Source organism: Phyllostomus discolor, chromosome 7, assembly GCF_004126475.2.
Source record: "Phyllostomus discolor isolate MPI-MPIP mPhyDis1 chromosome 7, mPhyDis1.pri.v3, whole genome shotgun sequence".
In the NCBI taxonomy this organism is placed as follows: Eukaryota; Metazoa; Chordata; class Mammalia; order Chiroptera; family Phyllostomidae; genus Phyllostomus; species Phyllostomus discolor.
The window spans coordinates 37,213,247-37,235,092 of NC_040909.2; the positions used below are offsets into that span (position 1 = coordinate 37,213,247).

The following is a 21,846-nucleotide window of genomic DNA, read 5'->3' on the forward strand; positions in this document are numbered from 1 at the left end:
TCCGGAACATTTCTGCCCCTCAAAGCACTTAACAGGCCACTTAACACACAGCACTCATTAGCATCTAGTCAAATGTGACCCTGTGTCCATATTTATATTTGTATGTACTTATGCATCCGGGTTTCCTCTGCCAGACTCCTTGAGCTTGGTTAGCCCCACGCAGTCACGATGGTGGGAGGCCCAGTATGAGGTGGGAGGCTCTGAATCCCGATGCTGACACAGCGAGCGTCCACCCCCAGATGGTGGTGGTCATCACACAACTCCTTGAGTTCTCTGGGCCTCTGCCTTCTTACCTTTTAAATGGAGATGCTGTCTGCTTTGCTTGGGAAATATAATTGTATGACCGTGGGCAAGCAATACACAAACCCTGGCTTCAAAACGCACTATCTCATAGTAGCAGTGTAGTCTCTCAGTTACTTCCCTGGAACTCCCTTCTCCTACATACAAAAGGAGGAGGTTAAACTAGATTAGAGCTTTCAAGGAGTGGTCCCCAGGGTTCCTGGGATCCTTTCAGAGGGCAGAACTTTTTGCATAACAGTATACAGTTATTTCTCCCTTTTCACTCTGTACAATGTACAGTGTTTCCCTGAAGCTATGTATGTGATATCATTGCTCTAATGATCATTTGTAGAGGGTTTACTACTGTAATTTTTAAATGAATTAGTACATGTAAAAATTTTCCCTGTTTTAATTTCTTAAAAAGCAAATATAGATCCTCCACAAACAAAAGTTCTTTGAGGTCCTAATTTTTTTGAGAGAGAGACATTGATTTTTTTGTTGTTATTCCACTTATTGATGCATTCATTGGCTGACTTTTGTATGTGCCTTGGCCAGGGATTGAACCCACAACCTTAGTGTATGCGGCCGAAGCTCTAACCAACTGAGATACCTGGCAAAGGCTGAAGTCCTGATAATTTTCTTATGTTTATCTTTTTATCCTCACCAGAAGACGTGCTTATCGGTTTTAGAGAGGGAGGGAGAATGGCGAGAGAAACACGAGTTACCTCCTGTACCGCCCCACTGGGGACTGAACCACGCAGCATTTCCGTTTACCCAAGATACCCAACTGAGCCACAGCAGCCAGGGCCTCATAATTTTTAAGTGTAAAGGAGTTCTGAGAACAAAATATTTGAGAATGGCTGAACCACAAGGTCCCTGCTCATATTATGGAGTTTACATTTGGAACGCACATCGAATAGATATATTAACAAGGTAATTCTGAGAGGAGTAAGCTTCATGAAGGCATAAAGCAGGACACGTGGGTACTGCATAAAAAGTGCCAGCAATCACGACAGTAACACTCAACTGCGCGGCGGCCTACTTCTGTCCTCGGCGCCCACTGAGGCCCTCAGCCTTCTAGGTTGCCTCAGCTCCAGAAGTGGGTGGGGTTGGGGAGGACGGCGCCGGGCGCTAGCGTAAGGTGACATCACGATCCCGCGCCAGCCAATCGAGAGCGGCCCCTGTGGAAGGCACCCCCGTGGCCGGCGGCCTGCAGGCGGCGCTGTGGCCTGTCAGGCGGTCCCGCGGAGGCGCCATAGCCGCCCGCTTTCCCCGTAGCCAACGTCTCCGCCGCCAGCCCCGCGCCGCCGCTATGGCCGACGTGGAAGACAGCGAGGAATCTTGCGCCCTGTCCTCTCACTCTGGGAGCGTAGGCTCCAAGTCGGGAGGCGACAAAATGTTCTCTCTCAAGAAGTGGAACGCGGTGGCCATGTGGAGCTGGGACGTGGAGTGCGATACGTGCGCCATCTGCAGGGTCCAGGTGATGGGTAAGCGCTGCATGCGAGGCCCCGGCCGCGGTAGGGCCTCCGGTGAGCGGGCTCCGGGCTGGGGGACGCGTGGAGGGTCGTAGAGACCCCTGCCCAGAGGTTTGGGGGCGGGGTCGTTCTGCCTCGGAGCGAGGGAGCAGGAGGATGTGGGACAAGCCGATGCGGTGGCTGCCGCCGGGGGCCGTGGGGTCCCAGTGTGTGGGGCTGGATTCTAACCAGAGAAACAGGCGGTACACTAGAGGAATTAAGATAATTTCAGGTGGCAGTGGGTGCAACTTAAGAATATACAACTGTGGTTTGATGGGAGCTGGGAGGAACCACTTAGGTTAGTGTGGCCGGCTCCCGGCCCCATCCCTAAACGCAGATAGCAAAGAGGTCGGGGTAAAGGCCGTGGTTCAGCAGAGCGTTTTATTGGTTCTGGTCGCACACCAAAGTGATGCTCTAGTCATCTTCCACAAAAAACGGTACCCTCAGTCTGCTCTTAAAAGCTGCAGGGAAGGGAAGTGTGCCCGGCCATTGCATTTGCCAATTAGCTCCTGCTATCGTGCTGCTGGCTTTTAAGTCTCCGTGATTCAAAACAAATCAGACGGCACTCGCTCGGCTGGGAGGGGGAACATGGCTCAAGAATACTGAAGTTTTGCGAGAATTCAATAAGGTGAGCCCTTTGCTTAGAAAAACAAGGTTTAGTCCTCTTCCTGGCCCCTGCCTGTCATAAGATGTCATTTCCTGGAAAAGAGACTGCCCGGCTCTGAGTCAGGCCTTTGGGGAGAACCCGCTTTTACAAATAAGTCTTACTCCTTTCTACGATATTTTGAATAAAAATAGGGGCCAAGTGAAACCTTTTAGAACATTTTCATCCTCTTTTGTTTCATATGGTTTCTGTTTTAAGACCTCAGACCACCTTGGAAAACCTGTTTAAATGCGAGTTATATTTTTAAATAGGGCATTTAAAACTACTGTGAGAGCTTTTTACATGCTTCTTGAGGACAGATGAATAAAACTGAGGTTTCTATAACTTGAAAACGTAGTGTCTTGCCCTGAAAAATGAGAGAATTGAAGAAAACTTCCAGAGACTCGCTCTCTCTTCTTGAGGGATGAAACTTGAAGTTTGCCAGAATCAAGAGGTTTCTCAGACTACACCTCTTTAGTATGCCCTCCTGTTTTTTTATTCTTAAGGACTTATTTCAGAGAGGACTTACAACAATGGGGTTCAAATACTTTTTATTTTTTACTTTGCAAACAACTTGATTTCAGACATGATCCACTTATTTTGCATATTAGATTTTTAAAGTACCTAGTTTGTTGGCCTGCAGTACAGTCGCCTCATCACATACACTGCCCCTTACTTAGGTTCTAGAATCGTATTTTCCAGTTTGGGTGGCATTTTTAACGTATACAGGTGACTTCATTTTTTCTTCTTTAGCAAAACAGGCTTTGCTAAAAATTTTGTCCCCCAAATTTACATTAGTTTAAAAAGAAGAATGTTCATGAAAAGGGATTTTATTTTTCTCCCCAGAAACAAAATTTAAACTAGTAAGGAGAAATGTAGAATTTAAAGTAATGGTTGAAATCTTGCAACAAATAAACTTTACTTGGGATATTTAAAGTAAGTCAAAGTATGGGCTATAAATGGCTACCATTCACATTGACTTTCTAATTATAGTAAAGTATTCTGCTACTGTGGATTAATGTTGCAGGTTTACAAGAGCTATACTTTCAGTTCTGGAAAGTGTTCTGGACTAGACCTTTGTATTTTGTTTATGAGGTGTTAAAATCCACTTAGTGGTCAGGTGACAGCAGAAGGAAGTTTGTTTTTCAGACTTTCCCCATCCTTAACCGTAGCATCATTCTAAAAGGTGTTAAGTGTTATTGTTCTCCTTAGAAATGTGCTGTTTCAGATATTAGGAATGCCATCAAAAGAAACTTTTTCCTTGTATCAAACTTTGGGGATTTTTATCTACTTAGGTCAGTTTTTTATAATCTAAATCAAGGTTATGAGCATAATTCAGAGATTTCTAGATTCTACAAAAAGAGCCCACTTAATACCATTCCCTTAATATTTGGAATTCATCTCATACTAACTGATTTGCTATGACTTACTTCTTGATCCAAGATTTGCCTGTCAACCTGTTCTGATGTGGTTAATGCTCTTGGTTTCCACTCTCTTCTTTCTGAAAGGAGCAAGCGCTGCTGAGGCAGAGAAATAGTTTGGCTTGTACAGCCAGGTTCTACAGAGCCAGAGTAACCCTTCATGGCTCTGTGTTGACTTGGACATTTAACACCACCTTTTAGGCCCTACTTTTCCTAGTACGTAAAAACCGTACTCAGGACCACAAACACGTGATTCTGTGATTGTGCAGAACCAGAGGCTTATTATCTTCAGTTACATCATGACCTTTATGGTACTAAGTTGTTTCCCTGTGTCTCCCCACTCGCTGTGCAGACCAGGGACCCAGACTCGGTGTCCCCAGTGTACAGCTGCTTCCACAGAGGAGACGCTCAGTAATTGTGGAATTGCAGGAAGTCTTAAAAGGCAGTGGTTGTTTTTAGCCCACACTGAAGAGGCCAGGGTAGTGTGTTTGTTTGTTTGTTTTTTAGGTAAAAACATACAGAGAGAAGCAAATGCCTGCACATAATCTAGTGTGAGAGAGAAGCAGGCTTCAGCTCCAACATGTGTCTATTTTTACGGAATTATTTGTCTCCAGTTTATGTTAAAAATTTTTTTTCTGTTGGTTTGCACTCCCTCTTACCCAACTTTGACCGCTCTTCCAGCTAGTGAATGAATCCATTTCATTAGTCCCTGAAATAATCCATATTACCTCTTTCATCAAGCAACCTAGTATACTTGAGGTTCCCATTTCTAGTATTTACTCCCAAGTAATTTATTAAAATATTTTGCCATTGTTAGGTAAATGCTTTGGGCTCAGATTTATTTTGTAAAGGGAGCATTTTCTTGGAAGGAGAAAAAACCTAGTTTTTATAAAGTATTTTTAATTAATATTAATTTTTATATAGATTATACAGTCACATAATTCAAAAGTTTAAGACAATATACAATGAAAATTCCTTCCCATTCAATCACCTCCCAGGTAAACTTATTATTAGTATCTTGGATATCCTTCTAGAGCTTCTGTATGTATAAGCAAATACCAATATATATGCATGGCTTATTTAATTTTTAAATTTTATTTATTCAGTACAGCTTACATTCAACATTTATTTGTACTAGTTTCAGATGTACAGCTGCATAGTGGTTAGATAATCACATGCTTTACAAAGGGTTCCCTCCTATATTTCCAGTACCTACCTGGCATCATATATAGTTATTATAATATTGACTATTCCCTATGTTGTACTTTATATCCCTGTGTGCATAGCTTATTTAAAAGGATAATTGAAAATGAACTACCCCTCATTATGAGCTATGTGAGCATGCCCAGTGAGCTTATAACAACTTCTAATATAGTGGAGTGAGTGTGGCATATGTTTCTCTAGTGCTTGCATCCACTGTCAGGACATCTTTTCATCAGAGCTTATAAAAATAGAGGGTCAGTAACCCTTGTAAAATTGCTCCTGGTTGTAAGTAAATAGAGTGCCTTTGACTTTATTCTTCTTTGAACAGTTATGTTCAGATGAGAAATTAATACTATGAGTCTTTTGTCTCCATCTCTAACCCTTTGGGCTTTTATTTGACTTTGAAGTGTCTGGGTTTTAAAATTGTTTTCTGAGCATCAGACTGAGAGTTGCTGTTTGTTTACTTTCAGATGCCTGTCTTAGATGTCAAGCTGAAAACAAACAAGAGGACTGTGTTGGTATGTTGTAATTCAGCTCTCTTGCTTTTTCAACTGAAGGCCTTCTCTCAGTGGGGATGTTTGAATTTGCTATTAAGATTGACTTTATCAATACACAAAAATAAACTGTAAAGCATCAATCTATTATTGATACAAAATGTGTTGATTCTCAAAAGGCCTTAATGGAATCAATCTGCAAGGTTTTTTTATTGCCTGTAATGAAGAAGAATTGGCTATATTAGTATTTCAGACATGGGCATAGTAAACATTTTGATACTCAAAAAAAATGAGTAATTCTCTTCTATTAAGAAAATTATGTAAGAGGAATTTACCAAAATATTATGTAAATTTTGAATATGTTATGAGTCAGTTTTGGTATGGTTTCATTCTAATAAAGCATTTCAGTTTTCAGTACTCTTATGATATAATGTTTAACCTTTCAACTAACATAGGAAAAATGGTCTCTCTTGGGAATGTAGTGTATATAGAAACCTATTACATTTTCCTTATAGCCTAGGACTAAGAATTTGTCTTAGGCAAAATGTTTTAAGCAGTTCAGAGGTTTGTATGTCCTAGTTCAAGCCATCACTTCCAGATTGCTATACAAAAGTGTTTAAAACTTTCCCTGCAATGAAAGGCTAACTTTGTGGAGGGGTGTGGCATATGTGTGGCATATGTGGTGGAGGTAAGCAGAGGCAGAAAAAGTGGGACAACTATAAGAGTATGAACAATGAAAGACAACAGAAAGAAAAGAAAGGCTAACTTCGTGCCGGTGTGGTTTACATGTAGCTTCTTCTTAATGATGTGTGCTGTTGATCAAATTCTCTTTCTTCCTCCTAAAACATTAGAATGATTTCCCTTGCTTTCTAGCCCCTACAGCCTGTTTTCATATGAAGTTTTTTTTTCTTCTTCTTCTTTTCTATTCCTACGTCTTTTGTTCTGTTATCATATAGCTCCGCTGGTCAAGAAAGGGACAAATGAAGTTCACATTTGAGTTTGTAGTCCAGATTGTGGGTGATTTCCTTCAGTTTAAAAATTTTCTTTCATGTTGTTTGTTTAAAAAATATTAACATGGGAATTGTGAGGTGTAGGCCAGCTTTCTTTGATTACAAAGAGACCTTTCTTTCCAGACAGCCACTTTGAAAATTTCATTCTGTTTGTCACATAAGGAATTGCACAGCTTATTGATGATTTAACACAGCTTAGCACCACTTCCAGGAAACAACTCAGTAGATGTACAGTGGATAATATTTAGAAGCATGTCATCTATATATAACAGTCTTCCACAAATTGAAAACATTTAAAACTCATCTTGGTAGATAAAAACTGGGAGGACATTTTTTAGGTCAGTGCATGCATGACTGAGAGGGTCTGGCACTGAAGGAAGGCTCAAGTCCTTTAATCTCCTGATTTCGGGAAGGCAGCGTATGGAGCTGTGTAGGAACTGGGGGCCACCACTTCATCCAGATTCTAGAATAGTAATGGAAAGTCCCCTAAGCACAAACTTTACATGTGTAAGTTTTTATTTCTTTAGAAGTAGAAAAAATTATTTTTGACCAGTATACCATCTTTATTTGAGATTATGAGCCATGATTATTATTTATAATATAAAGTAAGGTATGTGTTTGAGCTCAGTAACTTAAATTGCAATCAGTAATGTCAAGTCATTTTTTTTTTCCTTTTAGTGGTCTGGGGAGAATGTAATCATTCCTTCCACAACTGCTGCATGTCCCTGTGGGTGAAACAGAACAATCGCTGCCCTCTCTGCCAGCAAGACTGGGTAGTCCAACGAATCGGCAAATGAGAGTGGTAGAATGCCTTCCTAGTGCAGTTGTCCAGAGCCCTGGGGGGTCCCCTTATCAAGTGCCCTGCAAAGGTGAGGACACTCCAGGAACTGGTTCTTCCAACAGAAGGCGATGGATCTTTGGTCTCTGAGGACTCATCACAGGCATGGGTTAGCATTTTGTCCGTTTTATTTTCAGAAATTCTCTACAATTAAGAAGATAATTTATTAAAGATGGTCTTTCCTGTCTCTGTGGTATGTGTCACACTGCTTTGAAGTGCTATAAAGAAGGAGAGAACTACAAATTGAATGATCTTTGTAATTTACTTATTGATATCCAGGGGGTGTGGAAGCGGTTCCCTTCAGAAGAGAACTTTTTGCATGCTTGTGGTTGATCAGTTAAAGACAATGTTACAGCAACAAATAAAGTACAGTTTAAAACCCAACTTTTATCCTTAATTTGTTCCTGATATTTATTTTAGGCAGGGAAGGGAATGGTTCGTGTAATATTTATTTGATATGACAATTCTGAGTTTGGGCCAGTGAGCAGGGTAAATAAAGCTTAATCTATGGCCATAGTGAGTTTTGATTGTCTTTTAGGTTATCAGACTCATTAAAAAAAAAACCCTAGATCTTCACACTCCACTGTTCACTTATTCAGTGGTAAAGGGCAGAACTATTCTCAAGTTTTAGATTATGATGTAATTTAACAGTATTTTAGGTGGACTGTTAATGATCGGAAAATGTTTACCACTATAGCATTGGATCAAAAAAAGTTTATTTTATTATGCAGTGTTTTAATAAATGGTTTATTCTGTTTACTTCATTTGAATTGTCGTCATTGCGGTTTTATGTACAGCCTTAAACTTGATGTTAATAAACTGATATGTCAAATGAATGCTCCTGTTTCATTTGAAAAAAATATTTAAATGCTCTTTCATTTGGTAATAAGGACATTTTAAGTTTATTACCAGGAAACATGTTAAGTGTGAAAAAATACTTAAATCCTAATCCGACTCATTCAGCTTTAGTGGAGGTTATCTTGTAACAATTTATGGACCACAAGATCATTTTGAATTTTTCCATAAAAAAGCTGGTGCTAAGAATTTAAAAAACTAAAAATCTTTACATCTTAACCATTCACTTCTGCAGTTTCAGAGTTGACCAATCTGAATCTTGAAGGAATGGGGACACATAAGAGACTGTTAAAAAAAAAGTAGGGGACTTCCGGCAAGATGGAGGAATAGGTGGACGCACCGTACCTCCTCGCACAACCAAGATTAGAAAACCAATAATTTACAACAATAATTTACTATCAGAATAACACCCAGATCCGGCAGAGGATTTATCTGAATGGAAGTCGGGCAGCCAAGAAGTTGAAGTAGACGCGTTCATCCGGACTGGTAGGAAAAGACGAGCCTGGCAGGCGCGGGGCTGGCTCGGGTCGGAGGCGCGCGGAGGTCGGGGGAAGGTTTGGCACGAAATCGGCGCAAAAGCCATCCGGCGCGCAAGAAGGCAGCGGTGATCCCTGAGTACGCAAGCTGCGGCTGGCAGACCCAGAGGGGTAGTGATTGTGGACCAGGGCAGAGCTCGCGGCCCGGAAGCCCAGACAAGGGTCTGAGTCCAGGGGAACGGAACTACCGCCATTGTTTTCTCCCGCCCCGCCCCCACATATAACGTCACAATCTAGCGACTGGGGTGCCCAGCCCCGGTGAGCACCTAAGGCTCCGCCCCCCACTGCAACAGGAGCAACCAGACCGGAAAAAAAAAGGAGAGACAAGGGGGAAAAAAAACCATGTTTTCAACAGAGCAGATCAGTCCCCCAGGACTCATCCTTTTGAGCGACCAAGAATTAGCCAGTCTATCAGATGCGCAGTTCAAAACATTGGTGATCAGAAAGCTCACAGAACTGGTTGATTTTGGTCGAAATTTAGATGAAAGAATGCAGATTACCATAAAACAGATGCAGGAAGACACGCGGAGGAGAGCCAATAGTGAAAGGAAGGAATATGAGTCTCAAAACAATACAGTGGACCAGAAGGAAGATAGAATCAACCAAGCAGGAAAGCATGATGAAATAATTCAAAAAATTGAGGAAAAGATTAACAGCATCCAAGACACCTTTAAACGTTCCAATATCCGAATTATAGGGGTACCAGAATTGGAAGGGGAAAAGCAACAGACTGAGCACGTATTTGAACAAATAATAAAGGAGAACTTCCCCAAGCTGGCAAAGGGAACAGTCTTCCAAGAAATCCAAGAAGCTCAGAGAGCCCCAAAGAAGTTGGACCCAAGAAGAAACACACCAAGGCACATCATCATTACATTAGCCAAGGTAAAAACGAAGGAGAGAATCCTAGAAGCAGCAAGAGGTAAGGGGACAGTCACCTACAAAGGAGTTCCCATCAGACTGTCAGCTGATTTCTCCAAAGAGACCTTACAGGCAAGAAGGGGCTGGAAAGAAATATTCCAAGTCATGAAAGACAAGGACCTACATCCCAGATTGCTCTATCCAGCAAAGCTCTCATTTAGAATGGAAGGGCAGATGAAGTGCTTCTCAGATAAGGTCAAGTTAAAGGAGTTCATCATCACCAAGCCCTTATTTTATGAAATGCTAAAGGGACTTATCTAAGAAAAGAAGATAAAGAAAAGACATGTAGAGTAAAAGGACAGCAAACTCACAAATATTAACAACCACACCTAAAGCAAAACCAAAAGAAACTAAGTAAACAATTAGAACAGGAACAGAACCACAGAAATGGAGGGCACATGGAGGGTTAGCAGCAGGGGGGTGGGAGGAGGAGAGAGGGGGAAAAGGTATAGAGAATAAGTAGCATAGAAGGTAGGTTGAAAATAGATAGGGGGAGGGCAAGAATAGTACGGGAAATGTAGAAACTAAAGAACTCATAAGTATGACACATGGACATGAACTAAAGGGGGAAATGTGGGTGGGAGGGGGGTACAGGGTGGAGGGGAGAGAAGGGGGGAAATGGGACAAATGTAATAGCATAATCAATAAAATATATTAAAAAAAAAAGTAGAATTCTGTATATATTCATATTGGCTAATATTAATCAAATTTCTCTATAAGTTTTCCTTTTTTAATATATTTTTTCACAACTTTCAACTGAAAAATTATATAAATATGAATACAAATATATGTGACTATTTGAATGTGCTTGTCATGGGCAATGAACTATATTAGCAGCTTTTTGGCCTTTTTAAAAGGCTGTATCTATAAAAAGTGAATCAGATATTTGGCATTCAAGTGAAGAGAGAAAACATTGAAAATGTTATTTTAGTCATTGTGACAGTATGTAAATGAAATGTGGAGGGTAGTGGTAATACATTGCTTTTCCTCAGCAAAACTGCTGGGCCACCACCTAACAAAGCTCTCTTTCTGTTGCACGTCAGCATCTCAGGGTAGAGGAGGAGGGACAGGGACAAAGCAGCTCTAATCCCCCCACCCTGGAATGGGAACCCATCTGCACAGCCATCCGAAAGTTGCAGCCTGAAGAACAGCTGTGACATTAGGAGTTCCGACACAAAAGTTAAGCATTGAACGGGTTTTTCTTAACATTTGGTGAAACTGTGTTGAATTTTATTTTACCAGTGTATTGGGAGCACATTTGTCACCTTGAGCTATTTAGTTTTCCATCTGTGCAAGTTACTGTGTATTATGGCTGGCACCTGAGTAAGTTGACCCCATGGAACCAATTACTTCCTTTTCCTAAAAAAATGTCCCCTTTACTATTCTGAAGTGAAATTACTGTCTCCACACATAATTAAAATGTATGTAGTAATTGAATTGTAATATAGAATAGGAATGAGAGGAGGGTGATTTGTAATCATTTGCATTTCAGTATGTAAGTGCTTGGGTGTAATTACATCTGAAGACTGCGGATGTCGATCTGGATGTGTGATCGCTGCCTGTAGACTGTTGTAATTCAGAAACACGACAGTTCCATTGATGCTAAAACTTTTTTTCCCAGAAATGGTGGATCATGCATAGTAAAGTTCTGGACAAAACATCTTGATGTATAATCTTGATTTACATGCTAGTTACACGTTTGGAAACTAATGAATTTTAGAACTATGCAGAAAAGTACTTTGTGCTCTGGCCGTTGTGGTTCAGTTGGAGCATCATCCTGTAAACTGAAAGGTCATGGGTTCAACTTCCAGTTAGGGCATGTGCCTAGGTTACAGGTTTGGGGCCCAGTCAGGGCACATATGAGAGGCCATCAACTGATGTTTCTCTCCCTCCCTGTCTCTGAAATCAATAAGCATGTCCTTGGTTGAGGATTAAAAAAATACTTCATGTTCATGCTATATAAAAAGAAATTAGGTCCTAGGTTTAGATAGTCATAAACTGATTTTTCTGCTACCTGAAAAGTCAAAAGTCACATGGGGCCCTGACTGGTGTGGCTCAGTGGGTTGGGTGTCATCCTGCAAACCGAAAGGTAGCCAGTTGGGTTCCTGGTCAGGGCACACACCTGGCTTTCAGGTGGCAATGATGTTTCTTTCACACATAGCTGTTTCCCTCCCTCTCCCTTCCTTCCCCTCTCTCTAACGATAAATAAAATTAACTATTTTTAAAAAGTCCAGGATGCTGAATTATGTTTCATTGTGTGAGATTGTCCTATATGTTTTAAGACATTGGACTTCCCTGGCCCCCATCCGCCAACTTGCCAGTGGTGCCATCAGTCTTCGTGCCACTCGAAGGCACGTTTCCAAAACATCCCCTTTAGAATACTGGCTTCTTCGGCAGTACCAATGTAAATGCTTGTACAGACAATTAACACACATTCTTTGTGCCACAGTCTCTAAGAAGTATCCTAAAATGACACGCACAAAATAAATCCTATAAAAGGTATGAAGGGTGCAGATTTTTGAGTAGCTGTTACCCTGAAAAGAATAGTTCAGGCCCTGGCTGGTGGAGCTCAGTGGACTGAGCACCAGCCTGTGAACCAAAGTGTCGCTGGTTCAATTCTCAGTCAGGGTACATGACTGGGTTGCAGGCCAGGTCCCCAGTAAGGCGCATATGAGAGGCAACCACACGTTGATGCTTCTCTCCCTTTCATCCTTCCTTCCCCTCTCTCTAAAAATAAATAAATAAAATCTTTAAAAAGAATAGTTCAGAGAACCCAATCCTGCTGATCTATGCACTCCTCCACAGGTGAGCAGCACTTTAGTTAGTATTTAATACCTAGAACGTATGGGCTCAGTGAATGTTCTCTTGGCAGTCTCCTGGCCTGAAGGGTAAGCTCAAAATTGCTTCATTTTTAACTGAAGCTAATGTAGAAGCCATTAGGATCAGAAAAAAAAAATTGAAGTGTTGCTTTAGAAGTTTAATAGACATCTGATAAGAAAAGGAACTATTTTAAAAATGCTTTATTGCTTTTTTAAATTATTGCCAACGGCTGACTTCAGGAAATGTTCTAACAAGAAAGTTAGAAAAACTTTGTTTACTTTAGTAAGCCTTTGTTTAAAAAAATATTTAAAGGAAAAATATGACTAGTTTGGATATAAGCAGAATTGGAATTAAAGTACAAATAATTTAAAATTTTAAGCTATTTTATATTGAACATTTGAATGATACAATCAAATGCATAAGAAATACTGGCAGGGAAGTTCCTCTGTTGCCGTCTTTACATCATTCCATTCCTGTCAGGGTTTGCCCCATGAAATGTGTTTTACAGGAATAGTGTCTTCTCTGCGCTTTGATACTCAGTGTCTGGTACTCAGGAGCCAGGATACCTGGACTCGAATCCTAGCGCCACCATTTGTTTGTGTGACCTTGAGCAGTTATTTCATCTCTCCACACTTGAGTTCCCTCAGGTCCAATATAAATAATCAAGTCTGCCTTAGGAGGTCGTTTTGAGGATTGAAGACCAAATGAATTACTAATACACATGTTAAAACTGTGAACAGTTTCCAGTATATGGTTAAGTGCCACTGTTGTTATTTTATTCATTTTTGGAAGCTCCTTCAATAGAAGTGACACTTTACAAATAATGTGTTTTTAATTATGGGCTAAAGCACTCCTAACTGTTCTTACGAATTTTGTAAGACAAAGTTCACTGTAAACATGTTAGATTGCTTGTCGAGTTGTGAGCTTCTCTGAAGGATGGTAATGTGGCTTTAATGACTTGCCTGTTAAATTTTTTTTCTAATCATTTACTCAACATAATTTTCAGATTTTCTATCAAGAAAAAAATTTGTAGACGCTGAGCTCTCATTTTAACTTTAGGTATTCCATCTTAATCTTAGTCAAAACATTTCATTGGATCTTACAGATTTGAATATAGAGGTGCATTTCTGAGCACTTAATTTTGGTGATATCTATATGATTTAGAAAATATTAAAGGTTTTTTATAGCCCTCAATTTTTATCTTCATAGCCTTTCAGAGCAGGAGTAAGCTTTGCAAGCAATCTGCTGCTTTCTCTTGTCCATGTGCTTGGTAAAACCAAGTCAGTGATTAGAATGGAACCTGCTTTCCTTATGTTGGCTGCAAGCAAGCTCTCCCTGGGGGAGGGTGGCTGTGGCATTACACAGCAGATAAGACGGCGCTTTGGGAGTTGCTCAGCCCAGCTGGGAATCTTGACTCCGCATTTACTACCTGTGTGATCTCATACCAGATCCTTAACTTCTTGGTGCCCATTTCCTCAACTATAATGGAAATAACATTAGTATCTACCTCATAGAGTTACTATGAAGATTTCATGAATTAATACATGTTAACTGCCTAGAAGTGTGCCTGAAACATAGTAAGCACTTGATAAATGTTAGCCATTATTTACAGATCACTACCGGAACAGCTAATCTCTGCCTTAATTAGGGAATGGCCTTCAAAAAGTGTATTGTTTGCAGTGGTGCTTCTTGTGAGAATCACAATGTTTTTGGGCACCCACAACTAGTGGAGAACTGTCAAAATGGGTTTTTAGGAGAGTGGTTTTAATCAATCCCCCCTTTTTTAATGACCCCAACACATCTCACATGGGAAAAACACATTCCCACCAGCAACAATGGGTTCCCTCATGAGGGTTCCCAAAAAGTGTGTGTATAAACTGGGCAGGCAGGAGAGTCAGGAAAAGCTGCTTAGATGGAAATCACAGTTAAAAACTATTGGAACTGCTTCAGCACAGATGAAGTGTTCTGTGGCATTTGTGTTCTATCCTAGCCTCTGAAGAGCTACCTACTTTGCAAACTTATTAAAGTTATTAAAGTTTAAGTTATTGGAGCTTATTTTTAAAAATGCAACTAAATTATTTGTACCAAAATTTTAGTATAATAAGATAATCACAATTCTTACCAGACCACCCAGGGTGTGTCTTTATAAATAAAAAAAATGTGTAGCGTCAAACAAGCTTTGTGTGGCTGGTGTAATATAATCGTCATCAAACCCTTTCGGGGTGACTTTTAGGCTTTCATTGTTAACCTTTGCTGTGCTAACTTCTGCTCTGCTTTTTTTAGTTTTATACAAATTATAACATAATACAATTTATTATTTATTGCTTGCCTACTCTATATAAGGCATTGCCATAATACTAGAAAAATTTGAATACTAACACATTTTTGATCTGCAGAGAGTGCAGGCTGTGCTGGGGAATGTTAGATTTATGACAGAATGGGAAAACATAGTGTAGTGAGTTTTATAAGACACAGCGCTCTGGTCAGGAGGACAGACCACTCTCCCACAGCATATATAACAAATGACAACAGGACCATTTCTCACGTACATTATGAAAACCCACTTCTATTTTACTTAACGATATTTGGTGTGTATGTGCTCCATAGCATTTCTGAGGTGAGGAAGCCTTGAAATAGGCTGTCCATGTTGCTTCCACTCCTCACCTGCCTACCTGGCTGTCAGTTCTGTCTCCATTCCATGTAACCTCATACCTGCCTGGTTGTAGTCTTCTACATAAGACAAGGGGAGAAGGACTACCCACCGACAAGGAGATCCTCTTACGGGAAAAAATAACATTTAAAATAATTTATTTCTTGAAGGGTATAGATCTATACTATCCAATAGTGTCATCACTAGCACTATATGGCTATTTACACTTTAATTTAATTAATTAAAATAGAATTTAAATTTTAGTCCCTTAGACATAGCAGCAACATTTCAAAGCTCAGTCATCACAGGTGGAGAGCGGCTTCCGTGTTGGCTATCACAGAATAGGATGTTTCCGTTATAAAAGGGAGTTCCATGGGACAGTGTTGTTATTATCAATCATCCCTTTCTAAGGCTTATTCTGTCAGAATTTAGGCATCATGGGAGCCACAGCCACATCAAATAACAGTGAACAATTATTAATAGTTGAGAAGTTGCTGCTACACGTGCTTTCTTTTCATAAATGCCTAGAATTGGAAAGGATCGTCTTATCCCTGAAATGACATCTTTGTGTTTGTATTTCTTAACATGCTGACCTGTGATGCAAAAAAATTTAAATGGACCTTTAGCACAGGTCCTTTATGACACAAATTTGGTTGGTCCTTGTCTCAAAAATATGACATGAAAAATACCATGTTATATAGTCTGTCAGTCTACTTTTCGATGTTTTCCCCAATGCTAATTTTATATAGAGGTAACAGAGGACTTGTTCTTTATGTTTTGAAACTGAATTGATGTAGCACATGGAGCCTTTTAGTAGTGAAAAGATTGCATCTATAATTGTCCTGAGGAATTTCAACTGTTTGGAAAGATCTAAATCTGAAACTCTTACCCATCTTATTTTGGCCATTGTTACCTCAACATCTGTACAATATTCAGCTTCCATATTCAAGAATACAGTTAGTCAACAGAGTTCTGCCCAAAGTGGCTATATTCTCAACAAAAGCTTAATTGAAGAGCTGGATGTTGGGCAGCAGAATTGCAAAGATACTTCACAAAAGGAGACATACAAACAAACAGCGTATGAAAGGGTGCCTAATAGTCCTCGTCAGAAATGCAAGTTCAAGCTCCAGTGAAATACATCTACACATCCCCTAGACTAGCTAAAGTTAGAAAGGCTGGTAACACAAGTCTTGGAGAAGATGTGGAGGACCTGGAATTCTCACAGATTGCTGGTGGGAAGGAAACATGGGCCAGCCACTCTGGCAAACAGTAGGGCAATACTGTAAAAGGTTAGATATACATCTACCCTATGGCCCAGAAATTCCAGGTATTTGCCTAAGGGAAATGAAAACACATGTCCACAAAAAGACACAGATGAATATTCAAAGCTGCTTTTTTCATATTTATAATACATCCAAACTGGAAACACCCCTAATGTCCATCAACAGAAGAATAGTGGTATATTCATAGAGTGTAATGCTACTCAGCAGTTAAAATATAAAAAGGAACAAACTACTGATAACTGCTATAACATGGATGAGTCTCAAAACATTATGTTGAACAAAAGAGTCCAGGAATAAAAGAGGACTTAACAATAAGATTTGGTTTATGTGAAGCTCAATAACAGGCAAAACAAATGGATAAAAATCGGAAGAACGCTCCCCTCTCGGTGGGAGTATAGAGAGGCGATGGTTTCTGCGCCCCGGCCAGCCGAGGGCAAAGAGAGCTTTCTCGAAGACATGGATGTTCCACATGCTGACTCTGGGATAGCGACGGGAGAAGGCACATTTGTCAAAGCTTGTCCAGCTGTGCAGTTCCGATCTGTACAGTGTATTTTATGTAAATATGAATTTTTTTAAAAAAGAGATGGATATTATTATGTAAGACCACAGCCAACACCACTTATACTTGCTAGTAAGTGGGAAACACAATAAAATGCATTAATGGTTTATTGACGGTTGTTCCATTTCTCTTACAGTTCAGCTCCTCAAGAAAGCACTCAAATCAAAATAATTATGTTTCTCGTGGTGTTCTGGTCCCCTGTGGAGGCAATCTGAGAAAGCTTCTTTGGAGTTCATTAGAAGTGCTACATTTTCAAGAAGTTTACCAAAATGTAGAAGAAATAAGTAATGGAAGAGGTGACTTTTTTAAAGGGAAAATGTTATTCATTCCAACTCTCTTCTAGAACATTTTTCAGGATTTTAAATGTACAAAGTCTTGGAGCTGCCCTCCAATTTTAAGCAAAATTTTAGTGCAGCCTGAAATTCCTCCCTGAACTCTGAACTCTGACAACACTAATTCATAACTTCTCCAACAGCAAGTCTAAATCTTAAGGATCAAAGATGTGAACTTGGGTCCATATGCTTTTAAAAGCCCTTCACAGCACTAAGCCTATAGTGCTGGGTTTCTGTCGGGCAGATGGCCCAGAACTGAGGTCTTGTGTGTACATACAGACACCCTAATAAACTTAGGAGTGCTGAAGTCCTCCCAACTCCACAGCCCTGCCGATAGATCCTCACATGGTTGTAAAGTAAAAGGAGTCCCCACCCACAGCCCTCAATCCCATCATCGAACCACGAAAATGCCCTAGATCCTCCCAGCTCAGCTCGGGCCAAGCCTCTGCCACCACTACCCACACGGACCCGGTGGGAGGGTCCCACATGCTCGGCATAAGACCTCCCACAACTCAGTGGTCCAGGAGGTCCAGGGGGAGCTCCATCACCCTATGTGCCCACTATAGGCCAGCACCCCTCCCTGCCCCAGCACTCACGGTCTGCCCACCATCTACTGGAGATCATTGGCCTAACCCTGCCTCCGTCTCCAGTTAGGTCAGACCACACGAGAATGGCAGGCTTCCCAGGTCACCTTGCTTTCTCTTCAATCTAATCCCAGCTCATTCTTTATATCTTTTACTCCCCCATCTCCTCCTCCTCCCCAAATTCAGAAACTCTTCCTCTGATGTTGACACCAACAGTATCTCCTCCATCCTCCCATTCTTTGTAAGTTCCCTTCCCTTTTTTCTCCTAACATCTGGTTCTCCCCTAGAACACTGACTGCTTTTTCTCCAACTCCTCTTCACCCCCAGACCACTGCACCTGGCAATGGGCAAGACATCTTCATTTCTCTTCGCTCCTGTCCCCCTCTAGAAACACCCACCTCCGACTCTCATCAGCAGACCACCACTCGCTACTGCCTTGTTGTGGCCCCACAGTTGCAACCATTAGCCCTGTGAAGATGCTGGCTCTGCACTCTGTCACCGCTCTCTGGGTAATTCTTGGTGATTTCGAAATTCACATGGGTCTTGGCTGGGTAGCTCAGTTGGTTAGAACATCATCACAATTCGCCAAGGTTGTGGGTTCAGTCTCCAGTCAGGGTACTTACCAGAGTCAACCAACACAAATAAATGGAAAAATGAATTTGTGTGTGTGTCACACACAAATCAATAAATAAGTTTTTTAAAAATTTAAGGATTCACATGGATGATGCTTTTAATATTCTCAATCCCCTGGCCTCTTCTCCTCTGGTGACCATGTGCTCTGCCCCCTGCCTTGGCCACTCGCTCCAGTGGTCACACTCATGAGCAAAACTCCTCAAAAGAGTAGCTTACATTGGCCACCTTCAGTTTTCTCCTTTCATTCTCTGTGGAACTGACTCTAACCAGGTTTCATTACACCACTCCACTGAAATCGCTCTTATCAAATTCCCTAGTGACCTCCAAATTGCTAAAAAAAAATTGAGTTCCAATATTTTATTAAAATAGTATGTGTCACCACTGTTGACCAAGAACACATTAACTTTGTCTCTCCCCTCCTGCCCCCTAGAACACAGCACAACACAGCAGTGATATCCAATTTCTGTGATCATGATAACCAACAGAAATATTTCAAGATCGACTTTGCAACTAAAAACTAGGCCTTGGAAAAACTCAGAATTAAAAGAAACATAAAGCTCTCAAACAGCATTCTGTTGTCCTCCCGAAGAATAAATGTCAGGGTGCCACTCACCTGACAATACTAGATCTTGGGTGTTTTTGTCCTTTGTGCGTAGTATACTACCTCATTTAAGTACTCACTTTTATAAATAAAATCAGCGTTGTTCATCCTATTTAATGTCTCTTTTCAGCTACACACACAAACACAAAAAAAACCCAGTGAATGAAACTATCAACACCAGTCAGCACTCTTGACTTGCAGGCAGCATCCCCCACAGCTAAGCACTCTCTTCCTTGATCCCCTGTCCTCACTTGGCTGCCAGATCATCCTCTGCCAGCTTTCCCTCTTCTCCTCTGCCCTTCTCACCTCTCCGACCTGGAGGGTTCAGTGCTGAGATGTCTTCTCTTACCCCCAGAGTGTCACATCCTGTCCCCAGGCTTTAAATGCCACTTATATACTGGGTGACTCCCAGTGGGTATCTCCAGCCCAGGCCCCTCCCCAGGCTCCAGCCCCACAGATCCAGCAGGCTACCTAAGAGCTGCATTCGGACGTCTCACCAGCAGTTCAAGTTGAACAGGCACAAGACTGAATTTTTGTTGATTCCCACAACCTGTTCTTCCAGAAAACTTCCAACTGAGATACGGGAAATTCATCCTTCCAGTGATTCGGGCCCCAAAACCTGGAGTCAGTCTTGTCTTTTTCTTTCTGTCATACCCAACATTCGACTCATGAGCAAACCCTCTTACCCCCTCCACTGACCTAGGCTCCAGACTGAGTTTTCTAGTTTCGCCCTAGCCCCCTTCCATCTACGGTCCTATTAAAATGCCTGCCCACAAACCAAAGTGTCGCAGGTTCGATCCCCAGTCAGGGTACATGCCTGGGTTGCAGGCCATGATACCCAGCAACTGCACATTGATGTTTCTCTCTCTCTCTCTCTCCCTCCCTCCCTTCCCTCTCTAAAAATAAATAAATAAAATCTTAAAATGCCTGCCCAATTGTAGGGGTCCTCAGCTAGGAACTTCCCATGGCACTCCAGCTCTCCCCACTGAGCTCAGCCCTCTACTGGCAGGTGGGAATGTAGTCCCATGAGTCAGACCAGCAAAGAGATGCACGATCAAGCATAGCATTATGGGAAATAATACATCATTATTTTAGGTTGTGTAGTTTTGGGGTGGCTTACAATACCACAATTTAATATATATTTTACTTATTTTGTTTATTGACAGTCTCATCCACTAAAAGGCTAAATGATCATCTCCCTAAAGACAAGGATTTTTGCCTGTCTTGTTTATTGTTACACACCCAGTGCCTAGAACAATGCCTGACATAATAAGCTCTCTCTCTGTCTCTCTCACTTGCTTTTTCTTCTTTGTGGGATGAATGAATAAACTGAAAAGACGATTGAAAGTCATGCCAAAAGAATTGTGTGGATTTTAGCATTTAATTCCAGGTTTACTAATTCCCTTTTATACGTCAAGTTCATTACTTGCAATGCAATATCAGGTCCGAGGTGTTTAAGTCTCACCAACTGAATCTGGTTTTCTGCAGCGTAACACAAGTCAGAGTCCAGCCTTCTGTCACGTTCCCTGCTGTGCGCAGAAATAAGGCTTTCATCGCATTTGCTGTCACCAAATGGCCCTAATGTTACCACTGCTTATTAAACTTGACGGTGTTTATGTACTTTAAAATATTCTTTAACATAACCCCTTCACCCCACCAGTGCACATTTACTGATCTAATGCTGAACTTGTTTACTTTCCCTTGTAATTCCCTTATTCTTCCAAATCTCAATTATTTTTATTCTTCACTGAATATGAAAAAAGGAAAATTTTTAGAAGCATGCTTTCCAGATTTATAGCAAACACTTAATACTTCTCCATTCCAAAATGGTCTTTTGTGTTCTACTAAAAATAATTTGAATTTTTATCCCCTTATATCTTTTCTTTCTTTTTATTTATTTTTTTTATCCTCACTCAAGGACATTTTATTTTCATTGCATTTTAGAGAGAGAGGAAGAGAAAGAGGAACATTAATGTAAGAGAGAAACATCAATTGGTTGCCTCCCACATGAGCCTGGACTAGGAATTACATCTGCCCTGACCTGACCGGTAATCTAACCGGCAACGTTTTAGCTACGGGATGATGCTCCAACCAACTGAGCCACACCAACCAGGGCATCCCCTTCTTTCACTTTTCATTATAACCACAAGAACTTTTACAACTAATTCCCAGATTTTTCCCACACATCAAAATATATGCTTTGTGAGCTTTATTTTGCTTTGTTATTGCCGTTGTTAGCATTGTATCGTTTGGTCTTCTCTAATAATGTTTTAGTCTTCTTCAACAAATCTCTTACTTTCCAGAAAGCTATTTAATGGATTTTAAAATTCTCATTGTGTGAACACATGCAATTAGTTTTCTTTTGTATGTCTGCCATAATTCCTCTCCAAACCGAGCCTCTGGTCAGGAAGTATTTTGTATTTTCCTCAAATATGCCAGTTACTTAATTTTCTCTTTCAGCTATTGTGGCTCCTTGTTCAAGAAGCATATCCAAGTATGTGGTCATCATTAAAACAATTAGAGTCTTGCTTAGAGAGGAGGATGTTTGTGTTATGCCAGATTATGGATCTTAAGTTTCAATATTTGTGAATTTAATTTATGATAAAAACAAGAAACATTTAATAGATCTGCAAATTCTTTTATCCCTATTAAAACATTTCTAACTCCTATGTT

The 21,846-nt window shown here is 40.7% G+C and overlaps 1 protein-coding gene across 2 annotated transcripts; it reads left to right on the forward strand.

The window, feature by feature from the left end:
• The first annotated feature begins 1,462 nt into the window (after positions 1-1,462).
• RNF7 (ring finger protein 7) lies at positions 1,463-8,238 on the forward strand. Of its 2 annotated transcripts, none has more exons than XM_028518966.2 (3): positions 1,463-1,766; positions 5,531-5,578; positions 7,243-8,238. In XM_028518966.2, the coding sequence occupies exons 1-3, from the start codon at positions 1,592-1,594 to the stop codon at positions 7,359-7,361; spliced, it is 342 nt and encodes a 113-aa protein (XP_028374767.1). In that variant the 5' UTR covers positions 1,463-1,591; the 3' UTR covers positions 7,362-8,238. The 2 variants fall into 2 exon arrangements, with proteins under 2 accessions (XP_028374767.1, XP_028374769.1); XM_028518968.2 differs by having other exon boundaries at positions 1,504-1,759.
• Positions 8,239-21,846: the final 13,608 nt, after the last annotated feature.